The 16,374-nt window shown below is 41.3% G+C and overlaps 1 protein-coding gene across 4 annotated transcripts in view; it reads right to left on the bottom strand.

Moving 5' to 3' along the window:
- Positions 1-16,374, bottom strand: part of UBE3C (ubiquitin protein ligase E3C) — a 121,153-nt gene that overhangs the window by 66,597 nt on the left and 38,182 nt on the right. For all 4 annotated transcript variants that reach the window (XM_036068701.2, XM_078059807.1, XM_078059808.1 and 1 more), the window contains exons 9-11: positions 15,909-16,063; positions 12,106-12,293; positions 2,411-2,497 (exon numbers count right to left, since the gene is read on the bottom strand). In XM_036068701.2, the coding sequence (XP_035924594.2) occupies positions 2,411-2,497; positions 12,106-12,293; positions 15,909-16,063 (430 nt within the window). The remainder of the gene's footprint in view (positions 1-2,410; positions 2,498-12,105; positions 12,294-15,908; positions 16,064-16,374) is intronic.

Here is a 16,374-nt window from a genome sequence, read left to right as displayed (position 1 = left end):
TGACAGGAGGGTCAGATGTGTGCCTGTGGTCTCCTCCAGCAGAGACGTAAAGGAAGCTTATGTTTCTTGATTCTCTGCTGGCCACTCTTCCTGCCATAAACATGGACTCAAATACTCCTCTGCAAACAAGTCAATCTCAAAGACTTATGAGCAAATAAAAAGTCCACAATTTACTGCAATGGAAAAGACACTGCTTCAGAACTCGGAGACTTGGCTGGTAGGCGAGCATCCGAGACCACAGGTGACCGCTCGCCTCTGGACACAGCCTCCGCAGGGCGGCTCCCACCCGCGTGTGCGGCAACCACATCCCTTTCCACAAGAGTTTCTCTCCTGCAGAAGTTGCTACCGAATGCTTTCTTGTTGAGAAAGAATTTTAAGAGTACTACTTAGACTACTTACTACTGGTGTCAGTGTGACAAGAAATGGGCAAGTCATAGTCAGAAGAGTCTACAGAGTTCAAGACAAGAAGGCCCCGTGCCAGCTCTGAGAAGCTCTGGTCACGGATGTCCAAGAGCGAAGACGAACCGGCAGTCCACGCGCTCCTGCATGTTCAGCCGCACCCAACCACCCCGGAGGTTAGAAGCTTCTATCCCAGGCCACCAGCGCGTCACAGGGCTCAGCGAGGAAAGGCACATTTCCTCATGTCCTCTGATGACCGTTATGCTCGCTCGAACTTACAAGTCCCAGGGTAAGTCCTGTTATGAAACTATTTCCAAATTAACTCAATGCCAGTTTCAGAAAAATCAGGCATTTCAATTTGAAATCTTATTCCAATAGTAAACTCAAGAAACTTACATTGTATTGATACAATCCTAATATATATCCCATCATACATTTCTTAAGGGACTTTAATCAAACAAGTAAAGTGAAACCCAAATTCTCAAATTGCTTTTAAGAAATAATCAGTTTAAAAAAATTTGTATAACTTTACAAACTTATAAAGTAATACTGATAGTTTAATATAATTAACAATACCTCATTTTTCCTTCACACACTGTGACTCCACTTCCTTACCAAGAGACCAACGCCATAAACAAACAGGCAATCATCAGGCAGAGCCGTGGCGGGGTCTGAGTTGCTAAGCTGAAACACTCTGAGGCCAATGATAATTTCCTGTCCCAATGATCCCTGATCTTTTGCACTAAACAAACCTGTCATAGGCCGAGGCCGGCATCGTCATAAGTGGCTGAAAAGCACCAGAAAAACAAACAAAACATACACAAAAACCTTACATTTTAATTTGAAAATGAAAGGGTGTAAAAGGATTTTTGTGGACATTAAGGCATGTCCCTGCTGCCTCTCCCTGTTCATCCCCCTTCTAAGTGCCCACAGCCGCTGTGGCATCAGTACTCACTTCAGAGCCACGGACATTAAATGAAGAAAACCAAGCACGTCACTCAAAGTGATGCTACTCATAAACCGACATTCCCTTTTATTAGAAGACGAGTTTGTGCAGATGACCCGAATACCCCCTCCTGCTGCAGAGGAGCGGCCGTGAGACAAAGCACCAGTGTGAGTGTCCTTTCTGCACACCCACGCCTGACATGCCACAGACCCAATCAGCGTGTGTTCACAGTCTGGACACCCCACCCTCACGCACCAGAAATTCCTTCAACCGCCTGTCAGGAAAGAAAGGCATGAAGGGATGGAGGCAGGGAGAGGGTGGGGGGAGAGGGGGAGACAGACAAAAAGACAGAAGGACACTCCCTTCCAAACTCTTGCCCTAAAACTTGCCCTAAAAGACACTGGGCGAGAGGTGTCTTTCCTTCATTGGACTGCAGACCTCTGTAATTACTAATATAGTTAGTTGTATTTCGGAAGTTTAGTCTCTGGTTACCTGAGTCACACACTCATCTTTTCCTATTACAGCAGAGAGGAGTTAGCTTGGACTCCTGATAGAGGAGAATTCAACGAGGCACTAGGCTAGGTCAGCTCACCACAAAGGACGTTTGAATATTAAATTTTCTGTTTAGTTCACATTCAATTAAAATATGCCTATTAAAGATTCCAGACTTCAAGTTACATAATGATTCATGTAAGAAAAATCAAATTACATAAATAAAAAGTTCCAAAAACCAATTTCTTCAACATTTAACATGTTTTAAAGTCTATAATGGGGTTAAATTTGCTTCAACTCTGTGTTTTCAAAACATATGAAAGTCATACGGTTTTAAAAAAATGAGTAGGCTATTAAAAACAAATCTACTCTCAGATAAATCCATACTTAATGTATACAGATAAACAACTGTAAAATTAGGCATTAATTTCTCCTTCTTATGAAATTGAGACCATCTAGAATTTTTCTTACATAAAATAAGTAGTACTTTAAAATACCATCTTAGAATATTTTTAATTAGGTTGCCACTTTCCATGTACATAAGCTCAATTTGTAAGTCCATGTGATACATACCCTGTGATCATCCGTGTTGTCATAGAAGAGATGAGAAACCAAAGATGTCTCAGAAACCTGGCATTAAAGGCTAAACTGTAGAGAAGCCTAAAAAGGGAATGGGGAAAAATAAGTGAGAATAAGCAGATATTCATTCAACATATTTCTTCAAAATTCAAGGAAGCTATAAACTGATGACAGTATATAATTCAGAAAATGTCTGTATGAAGCCCACGAATAGCATGCTTCCTGCACCAGGCTGCTTGCTGGGGGTGGGGGTGACTGGGAAACATTCCTGCACCGTGAGCTCTAGAAGGCATCAGGCCACACGCGCTGTTCCAGAGCTCGGCAGTCCTGAGCTGGGGACGGGAGGTCCACCCCACGAGAAAGAGACGGGCTGCTCTAAAGCACAAGCTGAGTTTGCTCACCCTCTGGGTACGTGTTATATTAATATGCTATAATATTATGTGGTACTAATACTATTACTAATCATACATTTAAAAGTTTTTATTTATTTATTTTTTTAAAGATTTTATTTATTTATTTGACAGAGAGAGAGAGACAGCGAGAGCAGGAACACAAGCAGGGGGAGTGGGAGAGGGAGAAGCAGGCTTCCCGCCGAGCAGGGAGCCCGACGCGGGGCTCGATCCCAGGACCCTGGGATCATGACCCGAGCCGAAGGCAGACGCTTAACGACTGAGCCACCCAGGCGCCCTAAAAGTTTTTAAATACTTACTAATTTTAAGTCACCATTCTTGAAACAAACACATAAAGATGTGTTTTTTAATGCTTAACTAGCATCTCAAATAGAATTCAGATCTAAAAGTATCTTTTAAAGGTCTTTAAAAGCCCTCCTGTATAATACCAATTCGATTAAAAAGACTAAAAATCGGGGCGCCTGGGTGGCTCAATCGTTAAGAGTCTGCCTTCGGCTCAGGTCATGATCCCAGGGTCCTGGGATCGAGCCCCGCATCAGGCTCCCTGCTCCGCGGGAAGCCTGCTTCTCCCTCTCCTACTCCCCCTGCTTGTGTTTCCTCTCCGGCTGTCTCTCCCTCTGTCAAATAAATAAAATCTTAAAAAAAAAAAAAAAAAAAAGACTAAAAATCTTTGTGGATAAAGGGCAGAAGTTTAGGGGCGCCTGGGTGGCGCAGTCGGCTGAGCTCCCGACTCTTGGGTCGTGATCTCAGGGTTGTGAGATTGGGCTCCATGCTCAGTGTGAAGTCTGCTTGAGACTCTCTCTGTCCCTCCCCCCAACACTCTCCCTCTCTCTCTCAAATAAATCTTAAAAAAAAGTGTACGAGTCAAAAATTAAACCTCAAACTTATGAGACTAAACCACAGTAAAAAAGGTTTAGGATAGTAGGAAAACATGGCTCTGAGAAAGGAGTGTCACCTTACTCTAGAATCACCGTAAAAGAAACGAGAAAGCAGAAGAGCAGAAACAGGGGGTCTAGGTGAGCAGAACCAGAGGATATAAACGTTGTCAGTGCAAGCAGAGGGTGTGTTAGGAATGATCCCAGAATGAAAACATGCAGATAAAAATGCCATGAGGACAGAATCGCACTTAAGTTTTAAATATCTGCAAATCATATACTCTCTGTGGGACACTGGAGCTAACACTGAATCGCTCATTTTCGTGGTGGAAGAGAGCTCAGGGCCTGAATTCTACCCCTGAGGGGTAAAGCCAGCTTGTGGCGAGAACAAGCATGGGCTCCTGAGTCCCAGAGGGCTCTTCTGTCTCCTCAGCGGTGCAGCCACGGGCCCCCGGGAACTCCCGAGACCGCTTCTACTTCTCTTCGTAAGAAACGGCCATCAACAACGACCAGATGGTCTCACAAAAAACTCTGGGTGTGCATCCCCAGCATGTAACTGTCATAGTTACTGTAACTCTTACAGTGAATGGAATAGATGGTATTTGTAACAGACTACATTTTACAAGGAGTGTATTAATTTAAATGAACAGTTTAGACAGTAAGTCACTTATCAACACAAATATCTCAAAATTGGTTAATCAAGTATTTTCCTACATGCAATCCAAAATATCAGATATATTCTTCAGTATTGGCATTTTTTTTTTTTAAGATTTTATTTACTCATTTGACAGAGACACAGCGAGAGAGGGAACACAAGCAGCGGGAGTGGGAGAGGGAGAAGCAGGCTTCCCGCGGAGCAGGGAGCCCGATGCGGGGCTCGATCCCAGGACCCCGGAATCATGAGCCGAGCCGAAGGCAGATGCTTAACTGAGCCACCCAGGCGCCCCAATATTGGCATTTTCTGAGTACACAATAGGGATTATGGAGAACTGGTTTTAAAAAATCCAATCTCATTTTAGGGCGGTGCATTCTGAGAAGTCCAAATGGCCATAAAAGCAGTCATTTACAAACCAGCGAGAGCCGGAAAGCGTGTGTGGAGTTGACTGGGAATCCTGAAACCTCGGCCATGAAGAGTCTCTTACATCACTCCGTCCACCCGCTCTGCAATGCCACCGAGGACACAAGCAATCTGTGCTCCTCAGGACGTGAAAGGGCTGTAGCTCAGACATAACGATGATTCTAGGAGGGGGTTAGGTCTGTCACAAGTCGTGCTGGCACAAAGTGGTAACAACATGACCCTCATTCTTAAGAAAGCTCAGCTGGGTGAGTCTCAAAAGTAGTTACAGAAATGTAAACACCATGTTCTCCAACATGCTGAATCTCTGTCATTAATGTCTAAGCAAATTCCCACCTAAACTTTCCACTTCCCAAAACAAAAGGACTCCCCTGTTGCGCACTTGAGCTGTATTGGAAGACAGGACTGCGAGCCCATCTCTGAGATACTTAAAATGGTGGCCACACCCAACACGTAGAGAGTGTTAAATCTGACTTGATATACTATGAAGGATGTCCAAACAACCACAGGTAAAACACAGAGAGAAGAAAGCTATGGAAAAAAAAAAGAATTTAGAAGGTAGTATTTGCTTGCCTTATTTCTGTTCCATCAAGAAACTGAGTTCTTTTATTTTTATTTTTTAAAGATTTTATTTATTCGAGACACAGAGCTACGGAGAGAGAGCATGAGGAGGGGGAGAGGCGGAGGGAGTGGGAGAAGCAGGCTCCCCTCTGAGCCAGGAGCCCGATGTGGAGCTTGATCCCAGGACCCTGGGATAATGACCTGAGCCAAAGGCAGATGCTTAACCATCTGAGCCACCCAGGTGCCTCAAGAAACTGAGTTCTTTTAAAAAAATGAATTATCTAGTATAGTTTTACCAATAGCAATAAGATTTCTTAAAATTATGTTATACATAAATACTAAAACTTAGCACCTAAGAAATCTGAGAAATTAATTTGTTTTTTTAAGATTTTATTTATTTATTTGACAGACAGCGAGAGAGAGCGAGAGCAGGAACACAAGCAGGGGGAGTGGGAGAGGGAGAAGCAAGCCTCTCACTGAGCAGGGAGCCCGATGCGGGGCTCGATCCCAGGACCCTGGGATCATGACCTGAGCTGAAGGCAGACGCTTAACGACTGAGCCACCCAGGCGCCCCCCTGCCCTTTTTTAGAAATTACATATTTTCAATGTATGTCTCGTTTGCTCTTTTTTCTTAAGAGCAACACAACAATATAGTCTAAGAGCACTGGCAACATTTCATCCATCTTCCCAGAAATAACCAAACTTAATGCCCAGAGATAAATCCCCCAGATACTATGTGGATACACATAAGCAGAAATGGGTCCTCCCAGTACACTCTCTTATAATAGTTTCCTCTTAAAATTATAATTACCATCTTTCCACAGAAATATATATATATATATATATACACACACATATATATTTCTGAAACACCATTTTAATGGCTACGTATTTCAAAAGTTGTATTTCAAGTTAACTTTGAAACAATTTTATTTCAAACAATCATTCAATAGGCAAAAGGAAAACAAATTATTAAACATTTTTATAAATTACTGAAGGTTATTTAGTTTGGAGCTTTATTGCTAAAAGGTAAAGAAGTAATCTGTTCTTCATGTATACTGGGATATATTAAAAATTACCCACTAAGTTTTATTTAGCTGAGATAACTCTACGAGTTACTTAGTGAAGGGCGACCTTTCCAACCCGAGTCATAAATTCAGGTCAGCTGTCTGCAGGGACTCTTTAAGTCATTAAAGAGAACACAGTGGAGGGTACAGTGCACATGCAGGAAGGAGAGGTGTCCTCAGACACTGGGAAGGTGTCCCAGGTAAAAGAAACAGGACTAGTCAGCCACCCAAAGACCATGCTTCTCTTGTAGCGCACAAGCACACACCTAATACTGTTTTCCTGCTCTAAGTATCACTTGTTTGACAAAAGCAATATTAAAACACACATATAACATTTCACCTCTGAGATAAGATTAAAAATACATTCTAAATTGCCTTTACTATTACAAAAATTTTAAGACATATTTCAGCTTGAGGCAACTTGCCAAAGAATTTCTCTTCACAGACCACTGAAAACTATGAAGAGAAGCCCCAGACACAGCTCTGTTCAGTCCACGTTCCAGTCTCAGACCACAACCGGGTCACACGGACAGTACCTTTCTCCTGACAACTGCTTTTATTTAAGGGTGAACACACTTGAAAACGGAACTTTCCCTCATACTACAGTTTCACTAAAATGAATCATTATGTTGGATGCGTTCCTTACTATTTCTCAATACTACTCTTAAAAAGTACACGTAAGAAGATCAATACAGGCGGCATACGTGCTTTTCCCAAGTTGACTTGTGTTTCCTGTGAATCAGCTGTCACTCATAAATGTTTAGAAAATTCTCAGAAGTTTCAAAAATCACTTATTGCTAAGTCTGACCAAATCAAGACCACTTACTAATTTGATGTGTCTAACAATAATGATTATCAGTTAGTTTATAATCTATATATGACTTCAAAATAGATTTAATAATAAAATCATTATGTATTGAAATGTTTAAAAGCTCACAAATCTTACTTGGCCTCTATCATAGAATATTCTTTTTTTTTTTTTTTAAAGATTTTATTTATTTATTTATAGGACAGAGAGAGACACAGCGAGAGAGGGAACACAAGCAGGGGAAGTGGGAAAGGGAGAAGCAGGCTTCCCGCGAAGCAGGGAGCCCGATGCGGGGCTCAATCCCAGGACCCTGGGACCACAACCTGAGCTGAGAGCAGACGCTTAACGACTGAGCCACCCAGGCGCCCCATCATAGAATATTCTAACATGAATCAAAAGCAAATTAAATGTATTGATTGTACTGAAAATATCATTGATAATAAAAGCAAGCATGAAATCACAGGCAAAAAGTAAATTTCTCTATGTAGGTAGCCAGGCTCAATAGTTTCAAAAGAAATTATAAAAACTTGTTTACAAAAACATGAGTAGTATAATCTGCAATAAAAAACAAAACACAAATCCGTGTTTTTCCCCACTGAAGTCATGTGCATACTCACACTACCTCAAATTATTATAGACATGAACTTGTGAACCAGAGCTGAAGAATGTCCATTACCACGCGCACTTGACAGCGCCCAGAAAACAGACAGGACAACAGCCATGCGCTTCCAGGCACAGGATTAACTAAACCACAATTCAAAACATAAAATACAATTAAGTTGGCTCATTCTTTAGGTTTTGGTAGAAAAATGAAGCACATGTTGCAATAAAACTGATCTGTGAAGGCCTTGTGATTGGATGTATTTTCAAGAAAACCACAGGCAAATTATAATAGCAACCTCTGTGACCCCTAAAACACTACCTTTTAAAATTCCATTTCAAAGGTTTTAGAAGTCCATGCAACAGAAGAGCTGAGTACCAAGAACAAGTCCGTCTAGCACCCGGATTATAAGCCCCACTCCTGACACTAGCACTAACAGGAAGTGCCTGCCATAAAATGAAAATGTCACTGTAAGTTGGGAATTACAGGTGAAATCTCAGTAACTCAGGAAGGCCTCTGACAGATGATAACCTTAGCAAGAATCTAGCAGACAACTGAGCCAAGAAAGATAGGACAAGGAGGGAAGATGCATTTTGGACAGAGTCTAGCAGAGGCAAAAGGGGGCAGACCCCAAACACAGGAGAGGCAGAAAGCCAGCGCGAGCATGGCTGGGGCAGAGAGGTAACCAAACACTTGATAAGTGAAGGATACAGAACAAACTGATAAACTACGGAATGTGAATTTTTTCCTGAAGGCAAAGGGGATGCACTGGCAGATATCTGAGTAGGAGATTAACAGGGTTACGTTTCTGACAATTCAGTTTGGCAAAACAGAGCATAAGAACATAGCACTCACACATCACAGTGACTGGATGCACGTGCGGAATCACCAAGAAAGGACCGACTCTAAGCCTAAACCCTACAGAACTCCATCCAGCAGAACCTTCTGTGCCGCCGGGAAGAGTCTGTGCTGTCTTACACGGTGGCCACTATGCACCTGAACTGTGGCGAGCTGGGTGGCCAAGGAACTGGGTCTGTGCTTCCATTTAACTGTAATTAATTTACAATGAAGTAGCCACATTTTGCTAGTGGCCCCCCCCAGCGTAACCCCCAGGTTTTGGGGAGAGATGCTGAACTCAATCTTAAGCAGTATGTAAGGGGTTTGAGGACAGCCCCTGTTAAACAGCTAAATAAGAGTCTGGAGCTCCAGAAAGTGGCTGAAGGCACTTCTATCACCCAGAGAATCAACTGAGTAGGAAAAAACAAAGAAACTGAAGGGAAAAGAAGTCGAAGAAGTTGAGGAAACGCTGAAACACAGAGACAAAGAAGAGCCCATGGAGGAAACAGAAAGAGAAGCCCAATGGCAAAGGGAAATTCATGAGAAACGCACCTGCAAAGGTCACAGGGGAAGGAAGTTTGGGAAGAGGAAGGGCAACCATGCAGATGGCCACGGAGGGCCAGGCTTGCTGGGGGGGCCTGTGGGGGTGCTCCCTCCGGCAGAGCAGGGTGAGGCGTGACCAGAGGCAGGGCAAACAGAGGGGCACAGTCCTCAGCTCTACCGGTAACACTTCTGAACAGCACAAATCCATCGACGACACACTAACCTACTGCCTGCCAACTCGCATTCTAAGTCAGCCAGGGTTAAAGCCTACCAGGGCCCAGTGGCCGCCCTCACGTGTCCACGTAAGTGCCCACCTTTCTGGGTTTAGTTCTCTGGATACTGGGACACTGCCTTCTTGTTTTCCATCTCACAATACAACCATGTAGCATTTATTCATAGTAAAAATAGTGAATACGTTTTCTTAAGGAAAAAATAAATTTATATCCAAGTATTTATTCAGAGTCCCTAGTCCAATGGCAGGATCTACAAATTTTCTCTCATAAAAGGAGCTGGCTAGCCTGGGTGGCTCAGTAGGTTAAGCGTCTGCCTTCGGCTCAGGTCATGATCCCAGGGTCCTGGGATGGAGCCCCGCATCGGGCTCCCTGCTCAGTGGAGAGTCTGCTTCTCCCTCTCCCCCTGCGGATCCCCCTGCTTGTACTTTCTCTAGCTGTCAAATAAATAAATAAAATCTTTAGGAAAAATAAATAAATAAAAGGAGCTGGCAACTCATTTATTACTTAATTTTTAAAAATTTAAGTAATTCACATGATCTGAAACTTAAAACCATATCAAAAAACATGCACTGAAGGGCACCTAGGTGGCTCAGTCAGTTGAGCAGCATCTGACTTCAGCTCAGGTCATAATCCCGGGGTCCTGGGGTCAAGCCCTGCTTCAGGCTCCCTGCCCCTCCCCCCACTCATGCTCTCTCTCTAATAAATAAATAAAAATCATTAAGAAAAAATACAGTGAGAAGTCCACACCCTCCTCCACTCTTGACCTCCCCAGCACAGCCAGATATGTGAATAATCAGTTCTATGAATTTTCTGTGTATGTGTCCAAGATTTTTTATGCCAATACAAACAAACATACATTCCTACTTTTTCCACCATTCTGACACAAAAGTAGGTTATTATTCACATTGTACTGTAGCTTCCTATTTTTCACTTAAACATGTATCTTGGAACTCTTTCCATATCAATGTAAAAAGGGTCTCCATGTTCCTTTATACATCCTGACAATCAATGTTAAACAGAAATCAAAATTGCAGGGGCGCCCGGGTGGCTCAGTCAGTTGAGCATCTGACTCTTGATTTTGGCTCAGGTCATGATCTCAGGGTCCTGGGACTGAAGCCCCCAGTCGAGTCGGGCTCTGCACTCAGTGTGAAGCCTGCGTAAGATTCTCACGCTTCCTCTGCCTCTCCCCCCACTAAAATAAATAAATAAATCTGAAAAAGAAGAAGAGGAAGAAAAAAAGAAGAAATAATAATAATTAAAATTGCAAATCCCAACCATGAAAGTAAGAGGGATTTGTATGAGCCCAGAGGCACTGATAGCGAGTTGTCAGCCCTGGAATTTATTAATCATCTTTTAAATACCTTAAAAAAACAAAACAAAAACAAACTTGAAAACAGTGAAAATCAACCACAGTTAAAGTACCTGCTTTCATGAGCTATGAAAAACATTCTAGATACTTCAAACCTAATATATTTAAACCATAAATAAAATTCCTGGAGTAGTTTCTTAGAGGAAATAGGTGCAGTACTCATAAAAATCAAGGTTCCATATAAAGCTCCTTTACCCATTAAACACCTTTTGGAAACAGTTCACTAGTGAACCCCAGACCAGGGCAGTGATGCATTTAACTCCAGTAATTACTATCCAAAGGGATGGACTTTGTGCTACAATAAAAGCAAGTATCCTCGCTGAGCTGCTATGATCCTGAGATCTCACATCCTGCCCTAATGCAATTAGCCTACAGAGAGCTAATTACCTAATCGAGGGATCACAGTTTCACTGACATCTTACTTCCTCCAACAGTAATAAACACCAGGGCGCTAAGATAGCACCTAATTAGTGGGCTGCATTAGTGTTTACAAGGCGGTTTCAGCTGGTGATGTGTTCTCTGCATACAGTTCGGTTCAAAGAATGCTTTCCTAACCAAAAGAAACAGCTCTTTTCATGTTACAGGATAGCATTTTATAAAAACAGAAGAGGATTCTTTAGGGTAACATAAATCATCCGACATAACACAGGACATCAAGAGACAGCGCCTTTCAGCAGAATGCCTATATAACGTCAGTCCCTTCGTTCCTCCTAGAACCACTATGTATCTTTGCACCATACCCTGTTAAACATTTGTGCAATTCTCAAGAAACCACTAAACTATTACTCAAATTAGAGAGAGAAAAATAGTTCAACATTATGGTCACACTTACTTACCTCAATACAAATAAGCCACATTCTAACTTGTATGTTTTGTTTTGTCCCTTTCAAAAGTTTATTCCAAAGTTTTGAAAGGCAAAAATTTCAGAGTGCTAGAGTAAACTGTCGAGGGCGACTGAGAGTCCTGTGGGAAAGCCTAAAAGATATGTAACATATTGGTTCTATAACAGGCATGAGACCAATGTTTCAAAAGGTGGCTAGGACTGAGCTCCACTCTCATTTCCAAGATACTCTAGAAAAATGAGCTTATTTCATTTAATACATGACAGGCCAGGAAAATGGATTCAAACAGTATCAGTCGGTTTAGAAAAGAAAAACCAACTTTCATTCTCCACGAAGTGCTTGAACAGTTGAATATCCTCTATCATATTCCACCAGAAAAGTGGGCGGATAAAACTGCCACAGAGGAAGCCGGGACAAAGCACGGGGGGAGGCACACTGCACTGCTCACGGAGTGCCCACAACACTTGCCTGACTTTGGGCACCACCATCCGATGCTGCACCATAAGCGTGTGGCCGATCGATGCCATCAGAGTAAAGGCCTCCTCGCTGGCTGAGTCCCTCCACACCAGGTTTAACAGGGTGTTGGTCTGCTGCTTCGTGTCCAACTTCTTCAGACACTCCTCCGTTATGTATGGTACTGAGAGCCTACCATCCTCCTAAAACACACCACGGAAATTGCTCTGAGTTAACGACGTTTTATTAGAAATGACCCTCTATACCACACACACACACACGAAATCTGATCTTACTTCAAGTGAAAATAAAAAGCAGGCATTATCTAAAAGTTACCCACATCACAATGGACAAATCAATATCTCTCCAAATGCATCCATTAAAGTAATATGAAATTCTCTAGAGTTCCACAGTCACTATCTATATTAGGCACCAATTTTATCCAACATTAACAACACAGGGACTGTAAATACTCAGTTTTTGCCTACTGATGTTACAATATTTCAGCATTGACATTTTAAGAAAAATTAATTTCGTATTTTTAGACACCATTGTATTAAGCATACATGGGTGGGAATATATTATCATCTAGCAGAATTTCCATTTTAAATTATTTGGGAGATTACAGTTTAAGCGAAAATAGAATCTTAAATAATTTATTTTTAGAAAAACAAAAGAGATATATTTTCTATCTTAATTTCTCTAAAGATCTGATTCACCGAATAAAACCTGAACTAAGACACTATGCATTTACCTATTTGGAGTATTAACCAAAGATACATATATATCTTCTTTCATATATGTATGTATATATCCGAGTATATATAAATATGAATATATATACACAACACTGGGTATTGCTGACTACATTGTTTGGAAACTTAAATGGATATAATTTATGTAACTTATAATAATCTATCAAAACATTGCTTTAGATAAAAGTAATAAATTCTATCTGTCAAACTTGAATCTGTAAATAAGATGCACCTAATAAAAGGAGTTAGGAAAAGAATACATTGGTACTATTTTTGTAGTGTACCTATTTAAAATAAATTATACACAAATAATTTAACTAAACTGATTATACAGAAACCTAAGAGTTTATAAACAGTGAAATTTGACTCTGGAAAATCTCATTCAATCAAATTGAAGTCTACATAATTCTCATAGGAAATAATATATAAGCAGCCATCAAAAGATCTGACCAAAATATAAAAGATTTTGAGTCAAATCTGCTGAGTACCTGGCCTACTACTGGGTCACTGGTTCTGAACCCAAAAGTGGACAAGAAGGGAGAGATGATAAACAATGCAAGGGAAAAATGAAGAGAAAAAAATGAAAAAGAGAAACAAAAGTACCACGTCATATAATTCTAGTAACACAGACCTTGAAACCCTTGTATATTAAGGAAGAAAAATAAAGTGGAGTAAAATTTCCCAAAAATATAAGTAACAAAATGAAGCTGTACTTTTTTTTTTTTTTGCAGTTTGTCAAAAAAATTTTTAATGACTTTATGGGATGCCTAGCCCATGCAATGGCTCACACTTCAAAGGCTTACATTTAGAAACTTCAAAATAAAAGTTCTAAGCCATATTCTCCGATAGTCTTATGGGCTTTTTTTTTTAAGATTTTATTTATTTATCTGAGAGAGAGAGAGAATAAGAGACAGAGAGCATGAGAGGGAGGAGGGTCAGAGGGAGAAGCAGACTCCCCGCTGAGCAGGGAGCCCGATATGGGACTCGATCCAGGGACTCCAGGATCATGACCTGAGCCGAAGGCAGTCGCTTAACCAACTGAGCCACCCAGGCACCCCAGTCTTATGGGCTTTAAAAAAAAAATTTTTTTTTTTTAAATTTAAACTCAATTTAGTTAACATATAGTGTATTATTCGTTTCTGGGGTAGAGGTCAGTGATTCATCAGTCTTAAATAACACCCAGTGCTCATTACATCACATGCCCTCCTTCATGCCCATCCCCCAGTTACCCCATCCCCCTCCTCCCTCCCGCCAGCAACCCTCAGTAGGTTTCCTAGAGTTAAGAGCCTCTTATGTCATATGACTTCACTCATACGTGGAATTTAAGAAACAAAACAGATGAACATGGGGGAAGGGAAAGAAAAAAATAAAATCAGAGAGGGAGACAAGCTACACTTTTTATACGTTCTAGCAGTGTAACCACAAGCGACCTGAGCATTCTTTTGTTTCCTGTGTCTCATATTCTGCTCTTCTGTTTGTGTCCACAGTGAGAAGGGACTTCCTAACACCTCTCCAGCAGACGCAGCCCAGAGCCTCATTTTCATGTGGATACAAATCATATTGTGTATAAACATTATAATTTCACAGCTTCTCTAGAAGGTAATTAAGCATTAAAAAAGTGTCTTCTAAAAAAACAAAAGTTTTATCTACATTCCATCTACAGAATCCCACTTTTTTTTTACCATATAAAAAATTCACATTTTTATGTGCAGTTCTGAATTCTGACAGATGCAAGACTTGCAGCTTCCACCAAAACATTCAGTTTTGCCCCTCTATAACTAGCCCTTCCCCTAGCTGTAAGGGGCAATGACTCTTCATCTCTGCTAACGAAGCTATCTGTGTCGGAAGGCAGAGCACTAACACACCCTCTCACTTCACGAGATCCTGAAGATTTACGTCCCCTGGGAAACCTGAGCCACTCTGGAGTGTCTTCTTCCTGGGACTGGACTTAGTATTAATAATGGGAAATTTCCTAACAAAAAAAATATTTAAACTCATGTCAGCCTTATCTCAAGTTATTTCAATTGTGTAATTAAGAGAAAAATCAGCAGATATATCACTGAAGACACATAAATTATGTGTGTGTATAATGCAGAGCTTTTTATTCCTTGAAAATACACAGCAAACCATGCTTATACGTTACAATAAACTCAATATTCATTTTTTTTCAAATAAATCTAACATTTGTCATCTACAAAACTGCCAAAAATTAACAGGAGACATTACTTGGTGACCACAAGATAGGGTAAGGAAGAAAACCTTTTTTCCCTTTGAGGCTGGGAGAAGGGGAGGGCGTGGCTGCTGATGGGCGCGGGTTTCTGTGCAGACACAGAGTGGTGGTGGCTGCGGTTAGGCGAATATACTGAGAAATCACTCAACTGTACATCACTTTAAAAGTGCGAGTTTTATGGTAAAGTGTATCTCAGCAAAGTTGCGATAAAAAATTCTTAAAAATGGGTTGGGTTAAAAAACCCAACAATTTCACTTCTAGGAAAATTTCCCAAGTAACAAATTAATATACAGCATGGCCTACTCTGCATAAAAAACCCACATAACTATGTACCCCCACATACACTTCTATGGATGGGCAGGAGAAGGTGTGGAAGAACATCCCAATCCCCAGTCGCCAGGACAGTCATCTCTGGAAAGAACAGGGTGGACGAGGGGCGCCTGGGTGGCTTAGTCGTTAGGCGTCTGCCTTCAGCTCAGGTCACGATCCCAGCATCCTGGGATGGAGCCCCGCATCAGGTTCCCTCCTCCGCGGGAAGCCTGCTTCTCCCTCTCCCACTCTCCCTGCTTGTGTTCCCTCTCTCACTGTGTCTCTCTCTGTCAAATAAATAAATAAAATCTTCAAAAAAAAATTAAAAAAAAAAAAGAACAGGGTGGCCGAGGAAGGGAGGGGACTTCATCTGCAGTCTGAATGCTTTACAACAAGAACGCTTTCATGTATTACTTATATAGCCAAAAGTAAGGATGGACACAAAGTTAAAAGTGACTTCAAAATCAGATGGAGTGATATGCAGTGTAATTCGTTCGCTGACCCCCAGGCCCCCTGGAGCTTACCGGAGCGCTCGGCTGCTTATCTGCCTCTTCACCCTCATCTTCTGAGTCACTGGCTGAATCTTGACAGCTTGTGCCGGCAGGTGAAACTGGTAGCTGAGAGAGAAAGGTCTGGAGTACCCTTAAATACACCAGCAGTCCTTCCTCAGAGAGGGTCCCTTTGTAAAACAGTCAGTTGTAGTATTTCATTAGAAATGATCAAACAGAAACTAGAAAACTCAGGTATCATTTTTCTTATATTCAGAGAGACATTTCTGACCACAACTTATTATCAAAATTCTAATAACTCATGTACAGATGTATTAAAATACATCAGAGAAAGACGCTATAATTCTAGAATAGGCACATATTAGAAGTTTAGCATAAGTGGGGATAACATCCCTGCACTCACAGGAGTTCTCCCATTCAACTTTAAAATTCTTTTTAATCTGTGTGGCCTGGTAACATGTATCTGAATCAAGCCTTTTTT

Source organism: Halichoerus grypus, chromosome 12 (assembly GCF_964656455.1).
Source record: "Halichoerus grypus chromosome 12, mHalGry1.hap1.1, whole genome shotgun sequence".
NCBI lineage: Eukaryota > Metazoa > Chordata > Mammalia > Carnivora > Phocidae > Halichoerus > Halichoerus grypus.
Note: the sequence above shows the minus strand (reverse complement) of the source record. Positions and strands in the feature narration are given on the sequence as shown.